The sequence below is a fragment of the Poecilia formosa genome, unplaced genomic scaffold (assembly GCF_000485575.1).
Source record: "Poecilia formosa unplaced genomic scaffold, Poecilia_formosa-5.1.2 Scaffold4, whole genome shotgun sequence".
Classification (NCBI taxonomy): domain Eukaryota; kingdom Metazoa; phylum Chordata; class Actinopteri; order Cyprinodontiformes; family Poeciliidae; genus Poecilia; species Poecilia formosa.
Window position 1 is genome coordinate 5,973,152 of NW_006799943.1, and position 14,328 is coordinate 5,987,479.

General features: G+C 39.2%; 4 protein-coding genes across 5 annotated transcripts in view; 3 read left to right on the forward strand and 1 right to left on the reverse strand.

The window, feature by feature from the left end:
* The window catches only part of rsph1 (radial spoke head component 1), a 3,810-nt gene extending 288 nt beyond the window's left edge, over nucleotides 1-3,522 (forward strand). Inside the window, exons 2-7 of the mRNA XM_007561502.2 lie at nucleotides 66-179; nucleotides 271-376; nucleotides 1,251-1,341; nucleotides 2,033-2,168; nucleotides 2,443-2,514; nucleotides 3,344-3,522. Of these exons, the coding sequence (XP_007561564.1) occupies nucleotides 66-179; nucleotides 271-376; nucleotides 1,251-1,341; nucleotides 2,033-2,168; nucleotides 2,443-2,514; nucleotides 3,344-3,460 (636 nt within the window). The 3' untranslated portion in view covers nucleotides 3,461-3,522. The remainder of the gene's footprint in view (nucleotides 1-65; nucleotides 180-270; nucleotides 377-1,250; nucleotides 1,342-2,032; nucleotides 2,169-2,442; nucleotides 2,515-3,343) is intronic.
* The window catches only part of gas7b (growth arrest-specific 7b), a 69,967-nt gene extending 61,032 nt beyond the window's left edge, over nucleotides 1-8,935 (reverse strand). Inside the window, exon 1 of the mRNA XM_007561473.2 lies at nucleotides 8,925-8,935. The gene's annotated coding sequence lies outside the window, so the exon portion shown is untranslated. The remainder of the gene's footprint in view (nucleotides 1-8,924) is intronic.
* On the forward strand, nucleotides 3,901-8,283 carry adprm (ADP-ribose/CDP-alcohol diphosphatase, manganese-dependent). Its single transcript, XM_007561515.2, has 3 exons — nucleotides 3,901-4,667; nucleotides 5,943-6,062; nucleotides 7,182-8,283. Exons 1-3 carry the CDS (start codon nucleotides 4,103-4,105, stop codon nucleotides 7,466-7,468), a joined length of 972 nt encoding a protein of 323 aa, XP_007561577.1. The 5' UTR covers nucleotides 3,901-4,102; the 3' UTR covers nucleotides 7,469-8,283.
* map2k4b (mitogen-activated protein kinase kinase 4b) overlaps nucleotides 8,726-14,328 on the forward strand; it is a 10,549-nt gene continuing 4,946 nt past the window's right edge. Inside the window, exons 1-4 of one of the 2 annotated variants that reach the window (XM_007561582.2) lie at nucleotides 8,726-9,028; nucleotides 11,057-11,092; nucleotides 12,558-12,590; nucleotides 14,189-14,291. In XM_007561582.2, the coding sequence (XP_007561644.1) occupies nucleotides 8,926-9,028; nucleotides 11,057-11,092; nucleotides 12,558-12,590; nucleotides 14,189-14,291 (275 nt within the window). In that variant the 5' untranslated portion in view covers nucleotides 8,726-8,925. The remainder of the gene's footprint in view (nucleotides 9,029-11,056; nucleotides 11,093-12,557; nucleotides 12,591-14,188; nucleotides 14,292-14,328) is intronic. The other variant, XM_007561589.2, reaches the window with a different exon arrangement.

Here is a 14,328-nt window from a genome sequence, read left to right on the forward strand (position 1 = left end):
GTGTGTGTGTGTGTGTGTGTGTGCGCGTGCGTGTGTGCTTGTATGTGTGTGTCCGACTGGTGCAGGAATATGACGGGGGGAGAAATGAAATAGGGGAGAGACACGGATTCGGGAAGGCTCTTCTACCCAATGGTGACATCTACCAAGGAATGTATGAGAACGGACAGCGGCACGGAAGCGTGGGTTGTATATGGATATTGTTGGGGGGAATGGGGGCATTAAATTGTCATGTGTTGTTTCTGGAAGCTTTTTGACAGTTTTATCCAACAGGGGACATACCGCTTCAGGAACGGGGCAAGGTATGTTGGAGATTATGTCCAGAACAAGAAACATGGGCAGGGAACGTTCTACTATCCTGATGGATCCAAATACGAAGGTAAGGCCTACCTGCTTTTAGAAAAGGGGTTGCGATGAACAATGTTACAAAGGAGAGCAAAACAAAATAAATTAATAATAAAAAAAATAATAAAATAAAAAACCCGCCACTTTAACTTTTAAAATCTATCTTAAACGAACAAAGTAGGTATGTGGTGTGCAAGATAAAATTAAATAACTAATTGAGTTGTATCATGAGAAAAAAAATCAGAAAGACATTATAACTACACCCTTCTTGAAGTTAGAAATGTACTGCTATGTAGATTTTTGGACCATTTTTCTTGATGGAAAATCAATAGACAAAATCTTTAGGAAAAGTTTGAATGATTATAATTTTCTTTTTTCTTTTTTTGCTCTGCTCTTAAAATATAAACTATCTTTTAAAAGTACCATAGAATATCAGATGTAAATGTTGTGGTTTGCAACAGGTATTTATATATTTATGGGGATAAACTTATATTTAAACATCAGAATACAAAGAAATTAGTCAAATGGAAATTCACCTTGGAGTTTTTTTTAAGTTCCTATACCATTGAACAAATCCTAGAAGTTGCTTTATAAAACAACTTAGGTGTATACTATAGGTGTATACAGATAGCCCCAAAACTGATCACGTTTTTCTGACTTAAAGTAATAATACTGTTTTGGAGTAGCCCAACATTTATTTCTGTTAAACTGGTCTTTTGGTTATACGCCATATGACTGCAAGACAGCAACAGTCATGTGGATTTGTGAAAAATGATTGCAGTTTTTCTCCAATCCACAGATCTTATATTTACTTATATACTAGGTCATATTTGTCATGGGACACTTCTATCCTTAGAAAGGGCTTCGTGACATCATACAGTGACTGATGGCTGTCTTTTACCTAACAGGAACTTGGGTAGAAGACCAGAGAGAAGGCTATGGTGTTTACACCTACCCCAATGGAGACACTTACGATGGAGAATGGCTGCAGCATATGAGGTATATTTATGCACTCAATAACCATAACATTATGATTGCCTACCAATGAAGTATTGGCCCTCCTTTTGCTGTGCAAACAGCGCTGCCCCAGTGAGGCTTATAGACTCCTTTAGACCACTCAATCTCTGCATTGGTATCTGGAACCTAGAGGCTACAAGGAGATCCCATAAGTCCTGCAAAACTGGGGAAACACTGCACTACATTTTCAGTGGTATTCTACTCCTGTTCTAATGTTCTCGCATCTTGCGACATGACTGCTAACACTGTAGGTGCGATACGTTGGACTCTTAAATACGGATATGCAAAGAAGAAGGCGAACAGAAACCCAGAAGTGTGGGGACGCTAATCCAAAAATGAGAGAATGGTCAACAAAAACGAATATTCTTCCTTGGAAAACGTTGCCATTCTGTAGAAAGTATACAAAGTGTGAAAAAAGCACTTTTTTCACTTGCATTCCAATGTTAAAATCAGCCAAAACTTACACAGTGCAAAACTAGCTTAATGTGCTGGCCAGCTGCATCGTGGATCAGCCTAATTTCTCCAGCACATTCTACTGATGCCATTTGTAAAAGGATGACCCACTGTTTGGGTAATTTTATTTAACCAAGTTTCAACCCTACAAAGTTGTGAGTTTGGATGAGTGACAATGAACTTGAAACCTCTAAAGTCAGTGGTGTTGTGTGATTTCCAGACATGGTCAGGGCACTTACCTCTACAAGGACACCGGTGCAAAGTATAAGGGCACATGGGAGAACGGCAATATGAATTCATCTGGGCAATACATCTACGCTAACCACAGATACGAGGGCAACTTCGTCAAGAACTGTGTAAGTTTGGATTCACAAACTGATCAACCAGTTTCATGTTTCATATGCTTGCATGGTAGACTGAGTATGTTTTTAATGGTGCAGAGATATACACAGTAGTGCAGCGGTGACCTAATGTTTGGTTTTACAAGTGTGAAAATCACAGTCCAATTTGCAATAGAGGAACCAATATTCTTACTTTAACTGGTGGTTTATCCTGGTTAGGTAGTGTTGACTGGTGACATAATTTGATAAATTAGGCGTCTTTGCCGATTTATGGAATCTTGTTATGCAGCCTCAAGGACTTGGAAAGTACGTCTTTGACATTGGCTGTGAGCAACATGGAGAATACCTCAAACCAGATCAGGTAAATCAACACTTATTTTTAACCTATGGAAATCAATTAAATATATCAGTACTATAGACATAATAAATGTTTTTCTACATTTTAAAAAATTCATTGACATCAACACAATCCCCCTGCATTTATCTATCAATGAAAGCACATGTTGAGTTTACTGGCTGCTGGTAATGTTGTAAAAATGAATGAATGCACACACAGACACACTGCCACCTGACACAACATTGACTGTGCCAACTCTAAACCTTCAGCCCACGGGCTCTAAATCCCTTCTGCTGATCTAAACCTTCAGCCCATGGGCTGAAGGTTTATATCAGAAGGATGAAAATATTTTCTCTGGGAAGTCAGAGGCCATGGAGAAGGTGCTGCTTCTTCTTGAGTCAATCCTGTGACTTCTGTCTGTAGCATAGATGATTCAGCCACATCGATGGGTTGCATGCTGGGGATCTTTTGAAACCTTTTCCAACCTTGGAATCCCTTAGAGCATATTTAGTGCTTGATATTTTTCCAACTTACTCATTTTGCTCCAAATAGTATATTTTGCTTCATGACACTCTTGTGATTTGTTCCATACACACTAATCAGGTATAACATTACAACCACTTTAATATCTCTTCAACATGGCTCCTGAATGTGGGTGGCACACATGACACTTCCAGTATACCATTTTGGTGTTATAATTTTGTCTCCAAAACTGCAGCTCTTATTTACACCATTGAGAATGTGGTCATAATTTTCTGCCTGATTTATATGTGTGAAATAAGTTGCTGCAATATCTTACGGTTCATTTTCTAGCATTTCTTCTTGATTGGTCTGTGTCTCCCTCTGTTTGTAGGATCAACCTGAGGAAACGATAGCCTCTGATGGTGGCCCCAAGTGGTCTCCTGAGTGTATTACTAGCCTGTCACCAGTCGTTCCCCCTGCAAAGGAAAATGAAGAGGAACAGCAGTAATCACATTTCCGAAATTGCCATTTTGCAGCAGAAACATACTTTACCAAAAAAAAACAAACAAACAAAAAAAACCTTGTAGAACTAATTCAATATTCAGAAATAAAAAGTTTGAATGAAAACTAAAAACTGTATTTTTTTTTTTTTACAATACTGGAAGTAAATCTATTAAACTTATTAAATCTATTAAACTTATTAAACTTTTATGGGTTAGTAATACCGTTTTACAATGAAATTAAATTATTAGTTTACATGACAACGCTAATAAATAGTGTTGTAACCGAGGCATTTCAACTGTCAAAAGCGACAGTGTTCCAAAATTATTGTATTTTGGATTTAATGGCGGAGTAGTGAATTTTTCTGGAGATATTTTTCGTATATTGGTACCTTGGTGTTCATATATGCATTTCCATGGGTATGTAGCTTTTATTTTGAACGATTGCGGCACCGGAAGTAGTTTTATTGTGCCGTACTGTAGTACACCGTAAAGCCTGGGCGTTAAGGTGTGCTAACGGTGTCATAACATGGGATTGATCCGAAAACTGAACGGCATGTAAAGGTAATCCGGGAAGCTGGGTCTCGGGTCAGTGTTGTCGCTCCCTCGGTGGACACAGGAGTCCCGCTCTTTGGCAGAGAAACTCTGGTATGGACCTCTGTCCACAACAACCGGCGCCGCTGTTTACATTCGGCGTAATCGCGGACATTCAGTACGCGGACATTGATGACGGATTCAATTTCTCCCGGACAAGGAAGCGGTACTACCGGAGCAGCCTGAAGCTGCTGCAGAACGCCTTGGAAAGTTGGTCCGACTCGGCTGTCAAGCCCGATTTCATCCTCCAGCTCGGGGACGTGATCGACGGCTTCAACAAGCCCAACGGCGCCTCGCAGCGAGCGCTGGACACGGTGATGCGGGAGTTCGCCTCCTGCCCGGTCAAGGTGCACCACGTGTGGGGCAACCATGAGTTTTATAACTTTAGCAGGAGCCAGCTGATGGGGTCGCCACTGGACAGCAGCCTGAACGCGGACTGGAGACCGAAGCAGAGTGACATCTATGCCTACAAGTTTAGCCCGTTCCCCGGGTTTGTATTTGTTGTTCTGGATGCCTATGACGTGAGCCTGCTGGGTATACCGGAGTCCAGTGAACGGTATAACAAGGCCATGAATCTGATTAAGCTGCACAACAACAACGAGGATCTCAACTGTCCGCCAGGTATATAGAAAAATATAATGTACATTTTGGACAAATGTACATTAAAAGTGAAAGCAAGACTGTTATCTTTCTTTACAAAACTATTTTAAGCTGAACTTTTTTCACATTAGCGGCGTTTGCATTAACCATAGAACTGCGCAAATTGAAATTACGAAAAATAAATTTGCTTAATGGAAACATGCAAATATGACAGAAAAAAAAATCTACCTTTTTTTCGAGGTGGTGTTTCAAGGATGTCAAAATATATGTATTTCGCAAAACTGTCGGAAACACTTTTTTCGCGCCACATGAATCACGTGATAAACTTCCGGATGTTACTACTGGTGAAAACCATGAAGAAGATGACATGAAATAGTAGGAGGAGGATGTTTTTTGTTTGTTTGTTTGTTTGTTTGTTTCTTGACACTGTGCAGCTGGCTCCACTGGAGCTTTCACAGCATCAAACTTGTGTGTCATTTCAGCGTGTTGAATCCATAGCGCTTCTGTAAAATCGCTGACTACAGCATCCCCAAAACGCCTCATAGTAGACGCTCCCAAGTATACGGAAGTAAAGCGGCTTGTTGCTCCTACACCTGATGGCGTTAGCATTAGAGCAATGGCTGAATTATGGATACATATATCTCATTTAACCGTTTACATCCATCACTGCCATTATTTTTAATGACTTATTGCGTAAACAGGCTTATTCACGTGTGATTTTAATTTAATTTCTTAATTCAAAGGAAACACCGCAATTGCGAAATTGTGCTTTTTCGACATTAGCAGAATATCGACAAGGACTTGCGCATATCTGTAATGGAAACGCAGCTATTGTCACATTATACAACCACCAACTGCAATATTTTAGATTTTTTTTTTTATTTGACAGACTCACACAAAGTTGTGTATAATTATGGCGTGGAAGAAAAAAAAGATGGCTGATGGATAGTTCCATCCATCTTGACAAAAACCTGTTCCACAGCATTATGCAGCCACCACCATGTTTCGTTGTTATTTTGGTGTACAGGCTGATGTGCGGTGTTAGCTTTCCTCCACCCACAGCATTTCGCGATAGAGGTTAAAGTTAAATTTTTATCTCTGCTAGCAGGACATTCTTACGCATGTTTGCTATATGCTCTACATTTCACCATTTTCCTTCTGTGCTACTTTGTGTGGTATAAAATCCTCAGAAAGTTGTGGTTGTAACGTAGCAAAATGAAAAAAACATTAAAAAGATATCAAATCAGCCTAGCCAAGTGATTCGTGGACTTCAACATTTGCTGTGCCTTTTCGCAGAGTTGCAGTCCCACAGTCGGTTTACGATGTTCAACGGCGGGTTCAGTCAGGAACAGCTGGACTGGCTGGACTTGGTGCTGTCTGTGGCGGATGAGAAACAAGAAAAAGTTACTCTTGTCAGTAAGTGAAACCTGTTTCTAAGCGACTCACACGTTCTTCTCTTAACTAACAAGCCACTGAGAAGCTAGGGCTTATGTAGCCAGAGGTTATGGTAGTTTTATTGTCACTTTACAGTTTCGCTTATTGTTGGCTTAATTTGAACCAGGCTTCAGTGGCAGTAGTGTAAAGTTGCATATAAGTAGAGATTAAATGGATAGTTTATGAGATAAATTATTTAGAGATCATTCTAGATAACAGTTCCCATTTGTCACATTGCTCAGAAATATGGAGAAATTCAAATAAAAATCACATTTTGACATATAAGCCAAATTACTAAATACGCTGTTTTTGCTTATGAATAAAGTCAGTTATTGTGAACTGATAAACATTTTATCAAAGCAATACTTTTCAACACTTAGTATATATAAAAATGTTGGAAGTACTGTAAAAAGTATTGAACAAAAGTCTTCCTTCTGGAATTCAGAAATTATTTAAATTAACAGAGAGTAAATATAATTTGCGAGGTTTGTTAATATTTGAACATGCTAAAGAGAAAAGTCAAGTAAAATCTACAGGTTTTTCAGTTAGCATGAATAAATACTTGAATAGTGATTACATTTTTTGTGAGATTCTTTAACAGAGCCTTAAAATGTAAAATGATAAAAGCTTGTATGTATTGTGGAAACATGTATGCATGTAATGTGACTATGTGTTGCAATACATTCATATTCAAATATAAATGTGTTTATGCGTACTTATGTATATGGACATTAGGGTTATCTTTCATTACTGTAGGTTGCTGAGTTTATGAATAGGTAGCCCACCTATTCATAAACTCAGCAATGTATATTCCTATTTTGTTTTGTTTTCTTTCTCTTTTTTTTCCTTTTTTTGTAATGCTGCTAATTTACCAAAAAATAAAATAAATCTGGGATTTGTGCCATCTGGCTACTAAGAAATTAACATTTTGACTGGGGCACCTTCCCCATTTATTTATTTATTTAAAAAATAACTTTTAAAAGTCTTTTTTCCTCAGGCAGATTAAAAGGCAGCTAAAATACGGTCAGCTAAAAGTCACGGAAGACAGAACCAAGTAGCAGGTGATTCCAGATGCTTTATATCTCTTGTGTCTTTACTTAGGTCACATTCCAGTGCACCCCGGTACCACGGATTATGTCTGCCTTGCGTGGAACCAAGAGGAACTCCTGGCCATCATTCGCTCCCACAGCTGCGTGGTGTGTTATATGGCTGGCCACGCCCATGACGGCGGCTACTACCTGGACACAGGCGCGCACCACCTGACGCTGGACGGGGTGATCGAGACCCGACCCGACAGCGACGCCTACGCCACGGTCTCCGTCTACCCGGACAGGATGGAGCTGACGGGGAGCGGCAGGGTCATGGACCGGGTGTTTCTGTTTTCCTGATGACTCGGCCTATATGGGAGGAACTGTGACGTCATTAAAATGTTCCGCACATTTTCTGACGGATTTTCTGGGTCACTTTAATTGACGAGATGTACGTCTCATAGCGGAAGACCGACAAATGAAGTGGAAAAGACGCAGTGTCTCCCAAAATGTCTTGTACTTGAATTTGAATCGAAAATAATTATGTTTGGACATTTATTTATATAGGAATATTTTTAAGAAATTCATGATGGTTGCTGCTGTTGGTTTGTATCCCTCTTTACAGAACTGAGGTTCTACTAATGAGTTGTTATTCACTGACTTAAACTCAGATCTCTTCGAATTTACTCTGGAAATCCATGACTATAATAATAAACAAAAAACATTTATATAATAATAAGTGTTCAGTTGAATGGAAGCAGTGTGTGATGCATTCTCTTGAATTTGCTTGCATAACTTTTTTTATATGAGTGGGAGGTTGAGGTGTGCATCAACAGTGTGTTTATGTATTTTGTATTTCCTTTCTTTGCATTTATGGGTGTAAAAAGAGTGACCTTTTAAATGTAACTTTAAAACATGGATTAATTCACTTTAAGTGGTGGGCTTCAGTAATTTGATGGAGGTAAAAAAAAATTCACACTATGTTTGCAGTTTATTACAAGTATGTATTAGAGTAACTCAAATAACTTTTGCTAAGAAATTTACATTTAAAAAACTATGCATGTTATTTTCACATTTTAGAAGGAAACTTGTGGAGCTTCTACATACTCAAAGGTTATAAATAGTTTTTCCAGAACTTCTAAGTGGCATAATGAATTGTTTTGGGGTATATATTGGGGGGGGGAAAAAAACGTTAACTCCCAACTTTTTTTCTTTGTGTGCCATAATGTGCATATGGAAATAAAAGGAAAATTCTGGGTGTTGTTTTACATGAAGTTAACCCAAACAGACTGATTTAGCGCAGATTTACCACTTGTCGTGACACATCCACCCAGAGAAGACCGAAAGACTCCTGTGTGATAACCCATGCAAGTCTATTCTTGCATTTTGGAGGTCATGATTCGACTTGCACAGTCTTTTTAAATGCTGACAACCCAACATTAAAAACACAACTATAGTGTATATGTATAAATAAAAAGCTCTGGTCATTCTTCTGTTTGGATAAAATAAACCAGAAGATACAAAGATTAGTACAGCAAATTTTAAATAAAGGCATCCACATTTATTCAAAAAGAAGTTAATTTTATACAGAGAGAGTACAAGACTTGTGTCAAAAAGTATTCATGTTTCAGTCTAAGTTGGTGTTCACTAGGATTTCCGACCGTCCTTAAAGGCAGCAGCGGCCCAGACGTGGCCGTGGTACAGCTGTTGCGTTCAAGTGACGCAGTGTCCCGTCTGGAGGCAGGGCAGCCAGGGGAGGGCGAAGTTTCACTCTCTGCATTGCAGCCCGAGCGCTGGCTGCAAGCCGGAACACAACAATGGCGACTCCCAGTCCGAACGGCAACTCCACGGGCTCCGGCAATATTCTGGGGGCCACGTCGCATCACCTTCACCAACAGACACAGAGCAGCAGCATGCAAGGTAGGCGCTGACGGCTACTCTCTCGGTCTTTTACCGTATCCAGCGTAGATAGCCAACTTAGTCGGAAAAGATAGCTTGTGGCTTCCCTGAAGCTAACCCCCCTCCCCACCGTGGTCAAATAGGACTTATGTACATTTATGTTTCCGGTGATAACGTTCAAAATAAAATACGTATACGTATCTTGTCATGAGAAATGTAGAGGACTTGTATGACAAATGAAATAAAAATGTACAGGGTGGGTGACAGAGCACTGTTATTTCTTTGCAAAATCGCCAAACACCTCAAAATGTAGCATAGATACATAGATGTAGCCAAAAGTGTTTGAACTGTGAAAACTGCACAATATCAATATGCAGAGTGCAAAGACTTTGTAATATTCAGTACACTATATTTCAGATGCTGTGCATTAAAACTCTTTGCAGTGCCATGCTTAAAAGTATCACCACTAGTTAGAATGTTATAGCAGTATATCATAACATTCAAAAAATATATCAGAATTTTTTTTCTGTTAAAAATAAAAGCAAGTTGAACATTGTGTATATTACTGTTTATTTGAGAGATATCAAAGAACGCCTTTAACGGCGGCTTTTATTTTGAATGTCTATTTGCGTAGTTTCCGCTTACGCTCTGGCTGATTGGGTTAGCTTGAAGTGGCTCAAATACTAACACGACTACTGTTTTAGCAACTGATGTTGAAGGGTCAACTGAGTTTTAAAGCAAACAGTCCTGTTCGGATATATTGAAATGTTTCTATACTGTAAGATACTAGTCGTTTGTATTCAGAAGTTTTCAGTGTAAAGATGAACTCAGCCCGGTTCTGACGTTAACTCCAATGTTGTTAGCACACTGTTGCTACAACAAGCACAAGGCCCTACTGTGAAATGAATTTCTCTTCCCAGGCAGGCCACCGTGACATTACAGCCCTGTCAGTGTCCGAGTCTTACGTCCAGGCTTGGCAAACACTAAACGTATTGCTCGTAGTTAGTTATTTTTCGCTGAGTCATAACTCTTGTTTAAATGCTACTAGTCACGAACGACCTGAGCGTTTGTGTTGCTAACCCAACTTGGAGTTATCGAAATTAAACGCACTAACATAACTCGCATTATAAATGTTCTCAAACGGTGTGTTCATTGTTGCTTATAAGCGTGCTTTGCTGCTAATTGATGAAACAGTGGGTTTAGACGCGGCCAAGCTCACGAGCTAACCAAGTGAGCAAGCAAGTTCCATTATCGGACAGGAAGCATACCATGGGTTGGTAAAAGTTGCAACCAGCTAGTCTTATTCATTTGTCATGGTTGGCTCTTCTTATTCTCCCCCCCATCCCACCCCGCAAAAGTGAGAAATAGATTTCTATTTAGAAGTTCACATGCATTAATCAACGGGCAGTTATTAATTTCATGCTTAAAATTATTGGTTTTTAAGCGAGTATTAAAAAGCACAAGTTTGAAAGCATTTTTTTATTTTCCCTGATTCACCCAGGTTACAGAGTATACATATATATGCTATTCTTAGTATATTCACCTCCATCACACACGTTTTGTAGCTGTCTGCAAACTTTTGGCCTAATTCTGGCTGGATATTTGACCATAAATGAGTTTCTCTGCACCGACTTGGTGGTTTTGGGATTTGTTTAGCCTTCCTGTTATCTGCAACTCTCTCTAAGTAGCAGGATTAACAAAATGAAATCTTTCAAATTGAATGCAGTTTCCAATCTAAAATCTTCCTTCACCGTTTTTAAATAGCCACAGCCTTTCTATTAATGTGATTATTGGTAAATCCAAGAAGTCTTTCAATTTGTTTGAAAGATCAGTTCAAATAAATTGTTAAAGGCAGAAAATATTATTGCATCCATGCCCTTGATTAGTTTATGCAAACTTCTGACCATAATTCCATAAAAAGACCCCCTGTCCCATAATGGACGCGTTTATGGCAGCTGCTGATGCAGTCTTGTGATGAACAGATCTAAGTTGCATGTCCTTACTCTGTGACCGATGTCTAGTGTGAAATGTTTTATCTAAACCTTGCAGAAACCAACACCTGCTGGAGATGTCAAAATGAAACAGGTATTCACTTTTATTTTCCAAGGATTTAGCCTTCTTTTAGAGGATCTGTGTTTGTTATTTTTGTTTTTGTTGGCCATTTGTTGGCCAAGACACTCCTTCAGCTTTTCCTTATCCATCCTCTATCATTAATTTTCCCTTTTCTTCCACTTTTTATTTGTGGAAAAAAATCATCTCCATCTTATCATCCTGTCTGCATGTTGCCGAGTTTTATTTATGGATGTTTTTGCGTCCCTTATCTGGAGTTTGAAAAAAAAAAAAATTATTGTACACGTCAGATAGCAACAATGTCTGCTTCAGAGACACTCTGCATTTTTCTAGTGTCTGTTGGAGAGAACCGTCTCTTCCCAGCATACAGACTCACAGTCTGGTTCCATTGGCAACCAGACTGCCAACCTTGTGAACCAACCTAGTTCACAAACTTTGAACTAGGTTCCTGCACAGTCTGGAAAAGTCTGAGAGATTTTATTGTTTTCCAGGTCTGGATAAGTATGGAAAAATAAATTACTCTGACTTTTTTCTTTTCACCCTATCTATTATTTTAAAAATATGTTTCTCCTTCCTTGTGTTTTTCTCTATTTCTGTTATTCTTTTTTGTCCTTCCCTCCTTCCGTCTGTTCTTGTATCCTTCCTTTGTGCCTTCTTCCTTCTTTGTATCCTTCCTTCAATTTTTCTTTGTTTGTTTCCTTCCTTCCTTGCTTTCTTCATTGTATATCTTCTTTCTTTTTTCGTTATTTCCACTCTGAGATTTCCAAAAGGATGCCGACATCACCAAATGCATCATGACCCATAACAGAAGAATAGAAAACTCATCAGCATAAAATATATTAATGTGTTTTGTAACACATTCAGCATTCTACACGTAAATATCTCACACCAACCATTTGGAAATATCCTAAAAATATCAGGTTTTCTCACCAAAAACTGACTTTGCTTATGAGTGGGAGATCCAACCAGAATAAAATATTAGTATGAACAAAATATTCCAAAATATATCTATGTTGATATAGGGAACCTGGGGCAGTTGCCCAGGGCGACAACAAAATAGGGGTGCACAAGCACCGATTATGTTAAATTAGCAAAATTCTGTTGCTTTTCTGTTTCTTTTGGAAAAATCTGCTTCCTGCTTTCTTTTATTACTTCAGAATAAGAGTCTCAAACATGGACATATGTCAAGCAAATGGGGTAATTTTTAGCAGAAACGTTTTATTTAGCAGAAAGTCATCTGCCAGTGGAACGTGACAAATGCTTCATTTTTGGTCTGAAGCTGACAAAAAAAAATAATTCAAAACTAGCATCAGTTCTCTGTTTTCTCTGGTCCCACACACGTATATAGCAGACCCACTGTAACCTGCCCTATATTCCACTTCCAGCACCCAGATTTGCTGAAAAACAACCCACTTAGGCTGACGTAGGCCCTGAGAAAATGTAGTAAAAACACTGCCTTTTTCCCCCCCTTTTACTTCAGGGTTTCAGATAAGCCTGTCCGGAGTGCCCCAAAGTAAGCACTAAGAGTTTCACTCAAAGCACACCGACTTCTACTCTATGTTGGAACACGTCAGTAGTCTAAAGTGGTTTCCACCCCGTCCAGTGAGCCAAATGCTTCTGATACCAACATCCAAACCGGGTTCAGAAGGGACCACTGTATGCTACTGAAGGAGCCTGTGTGGTGTTCTGGTAGTCGGGTGGGAAGCTAGTGGTGGGGTGGGAAGTCTCTCAACACGGCCACCAAACATTCCTTTTGCACTGGGGGCTTAAAGCTTAAGGGATCCGTTTGCGCTCTAGCTGGTCGGACACGGCATGGCAAAGAGGACCCAGCACTTAACCTCAGCACCTGAAAGCGACACCTTCATCCCGGCGGTGTTAAAATTCACCCGAGTCCAGTCAAAGTGTCGAGTCATCGGTGCTGTTTGAGTGGTGGGAACGCTTTGGTAGAAGGAAAAAAAAAACGGGAGCTGTTTGGGGGTTCTTGCATATTTTAATCGAACAGGGATTTCCAATGTCACCCCAGTGTTTTTCCAATAACATGAACACACACTGCATGCCATTTGTTTGAGTTTTCATAGAAGTTTGTGAACATTGGGAACCTCTGTACACAGGGACATTCTGCTTCTGTTCCTTCTTCTGACCTCATGAGGAGCTTCAGATAACCCCAAATATTTGTTTCTTTGTATATTGCTTATTGGGCATTTGGTTATTTGGGCTTATCTCAAGTCAAGACACGCATTATGCTGCACTCTGTACACAGATACATCTCAATACATTAGAATATCCTCAATAGACTTGTCACAATAAAAAATTTTGCCGGGCGATAAAGTGCCCCAGAAAATATTGCGATAAACGATAATATTGTTGATTTGAGACAATTTTCAAGTGATAAAACTGTTAAAGTCTTATAAAGAAACCTTCATATTGGAGTTGGAAAAGATAAAACACAACCAAAAACAACGAATAAAAAGGAAATAAAGTCGACAGACTCCCGAAACCATAACTGTGAATTCCAGGTAAACAAAATTGGCCTTGAAAAAATATGAATCGATAGAATGAAAATAATTTAGCTTACTTCATTATATCATGCGATTAATCAGTTGCTTAATCATCTAACATTTCATTTCATTTTAATAACTCATGTACATGACTTCATTGCACACAGATCAATCATTTCTATTCATTTTCATAATTACAGTTCACAGTTGATGGAAAGGGAAACGTTTTGTTTCTCTGAATACTGCAGAAACCTAAAATTTAATGATTTTTATGACAGACATGTTATCTTAAGACCCTCCCAATTCTGAGTAAGACTAAAGACTAAAGGAGAGCATTGAATTGTATTGTATTGAAAATACATTTTGTGTAATATAACGGCTACTTTTCATGAGTTGTGAGCCTTAATCACCAAAAAGAACAGCAATAACGTAATTCAGACTGTGTGCAATGAAGAGTTTCATGTTTTATTTAAATCACTGGTTCTGCTCTAATGTATTGAGACGTGCCTGTTTCGGCTGTTGGTATCATCTGGGTGACCTCCCTCCCACTCTGTGTGGCGTGCATGTTGTGGCAATCTGGATGTGTTTCTCTCTCTCTCTCTCTGCCAACCAGGCAAACGTAAAGCTCTAAAGTTAAATTTCGCCAACCCTCCGGTGAAGCCGACCTCCAGGCTCCCGCTTCATCCCACGGCTCCATCGTTCCAGAATCCTCACATGTAAGTAAAGGCTGGGAAGCCATGGAGGCTTTTAAAA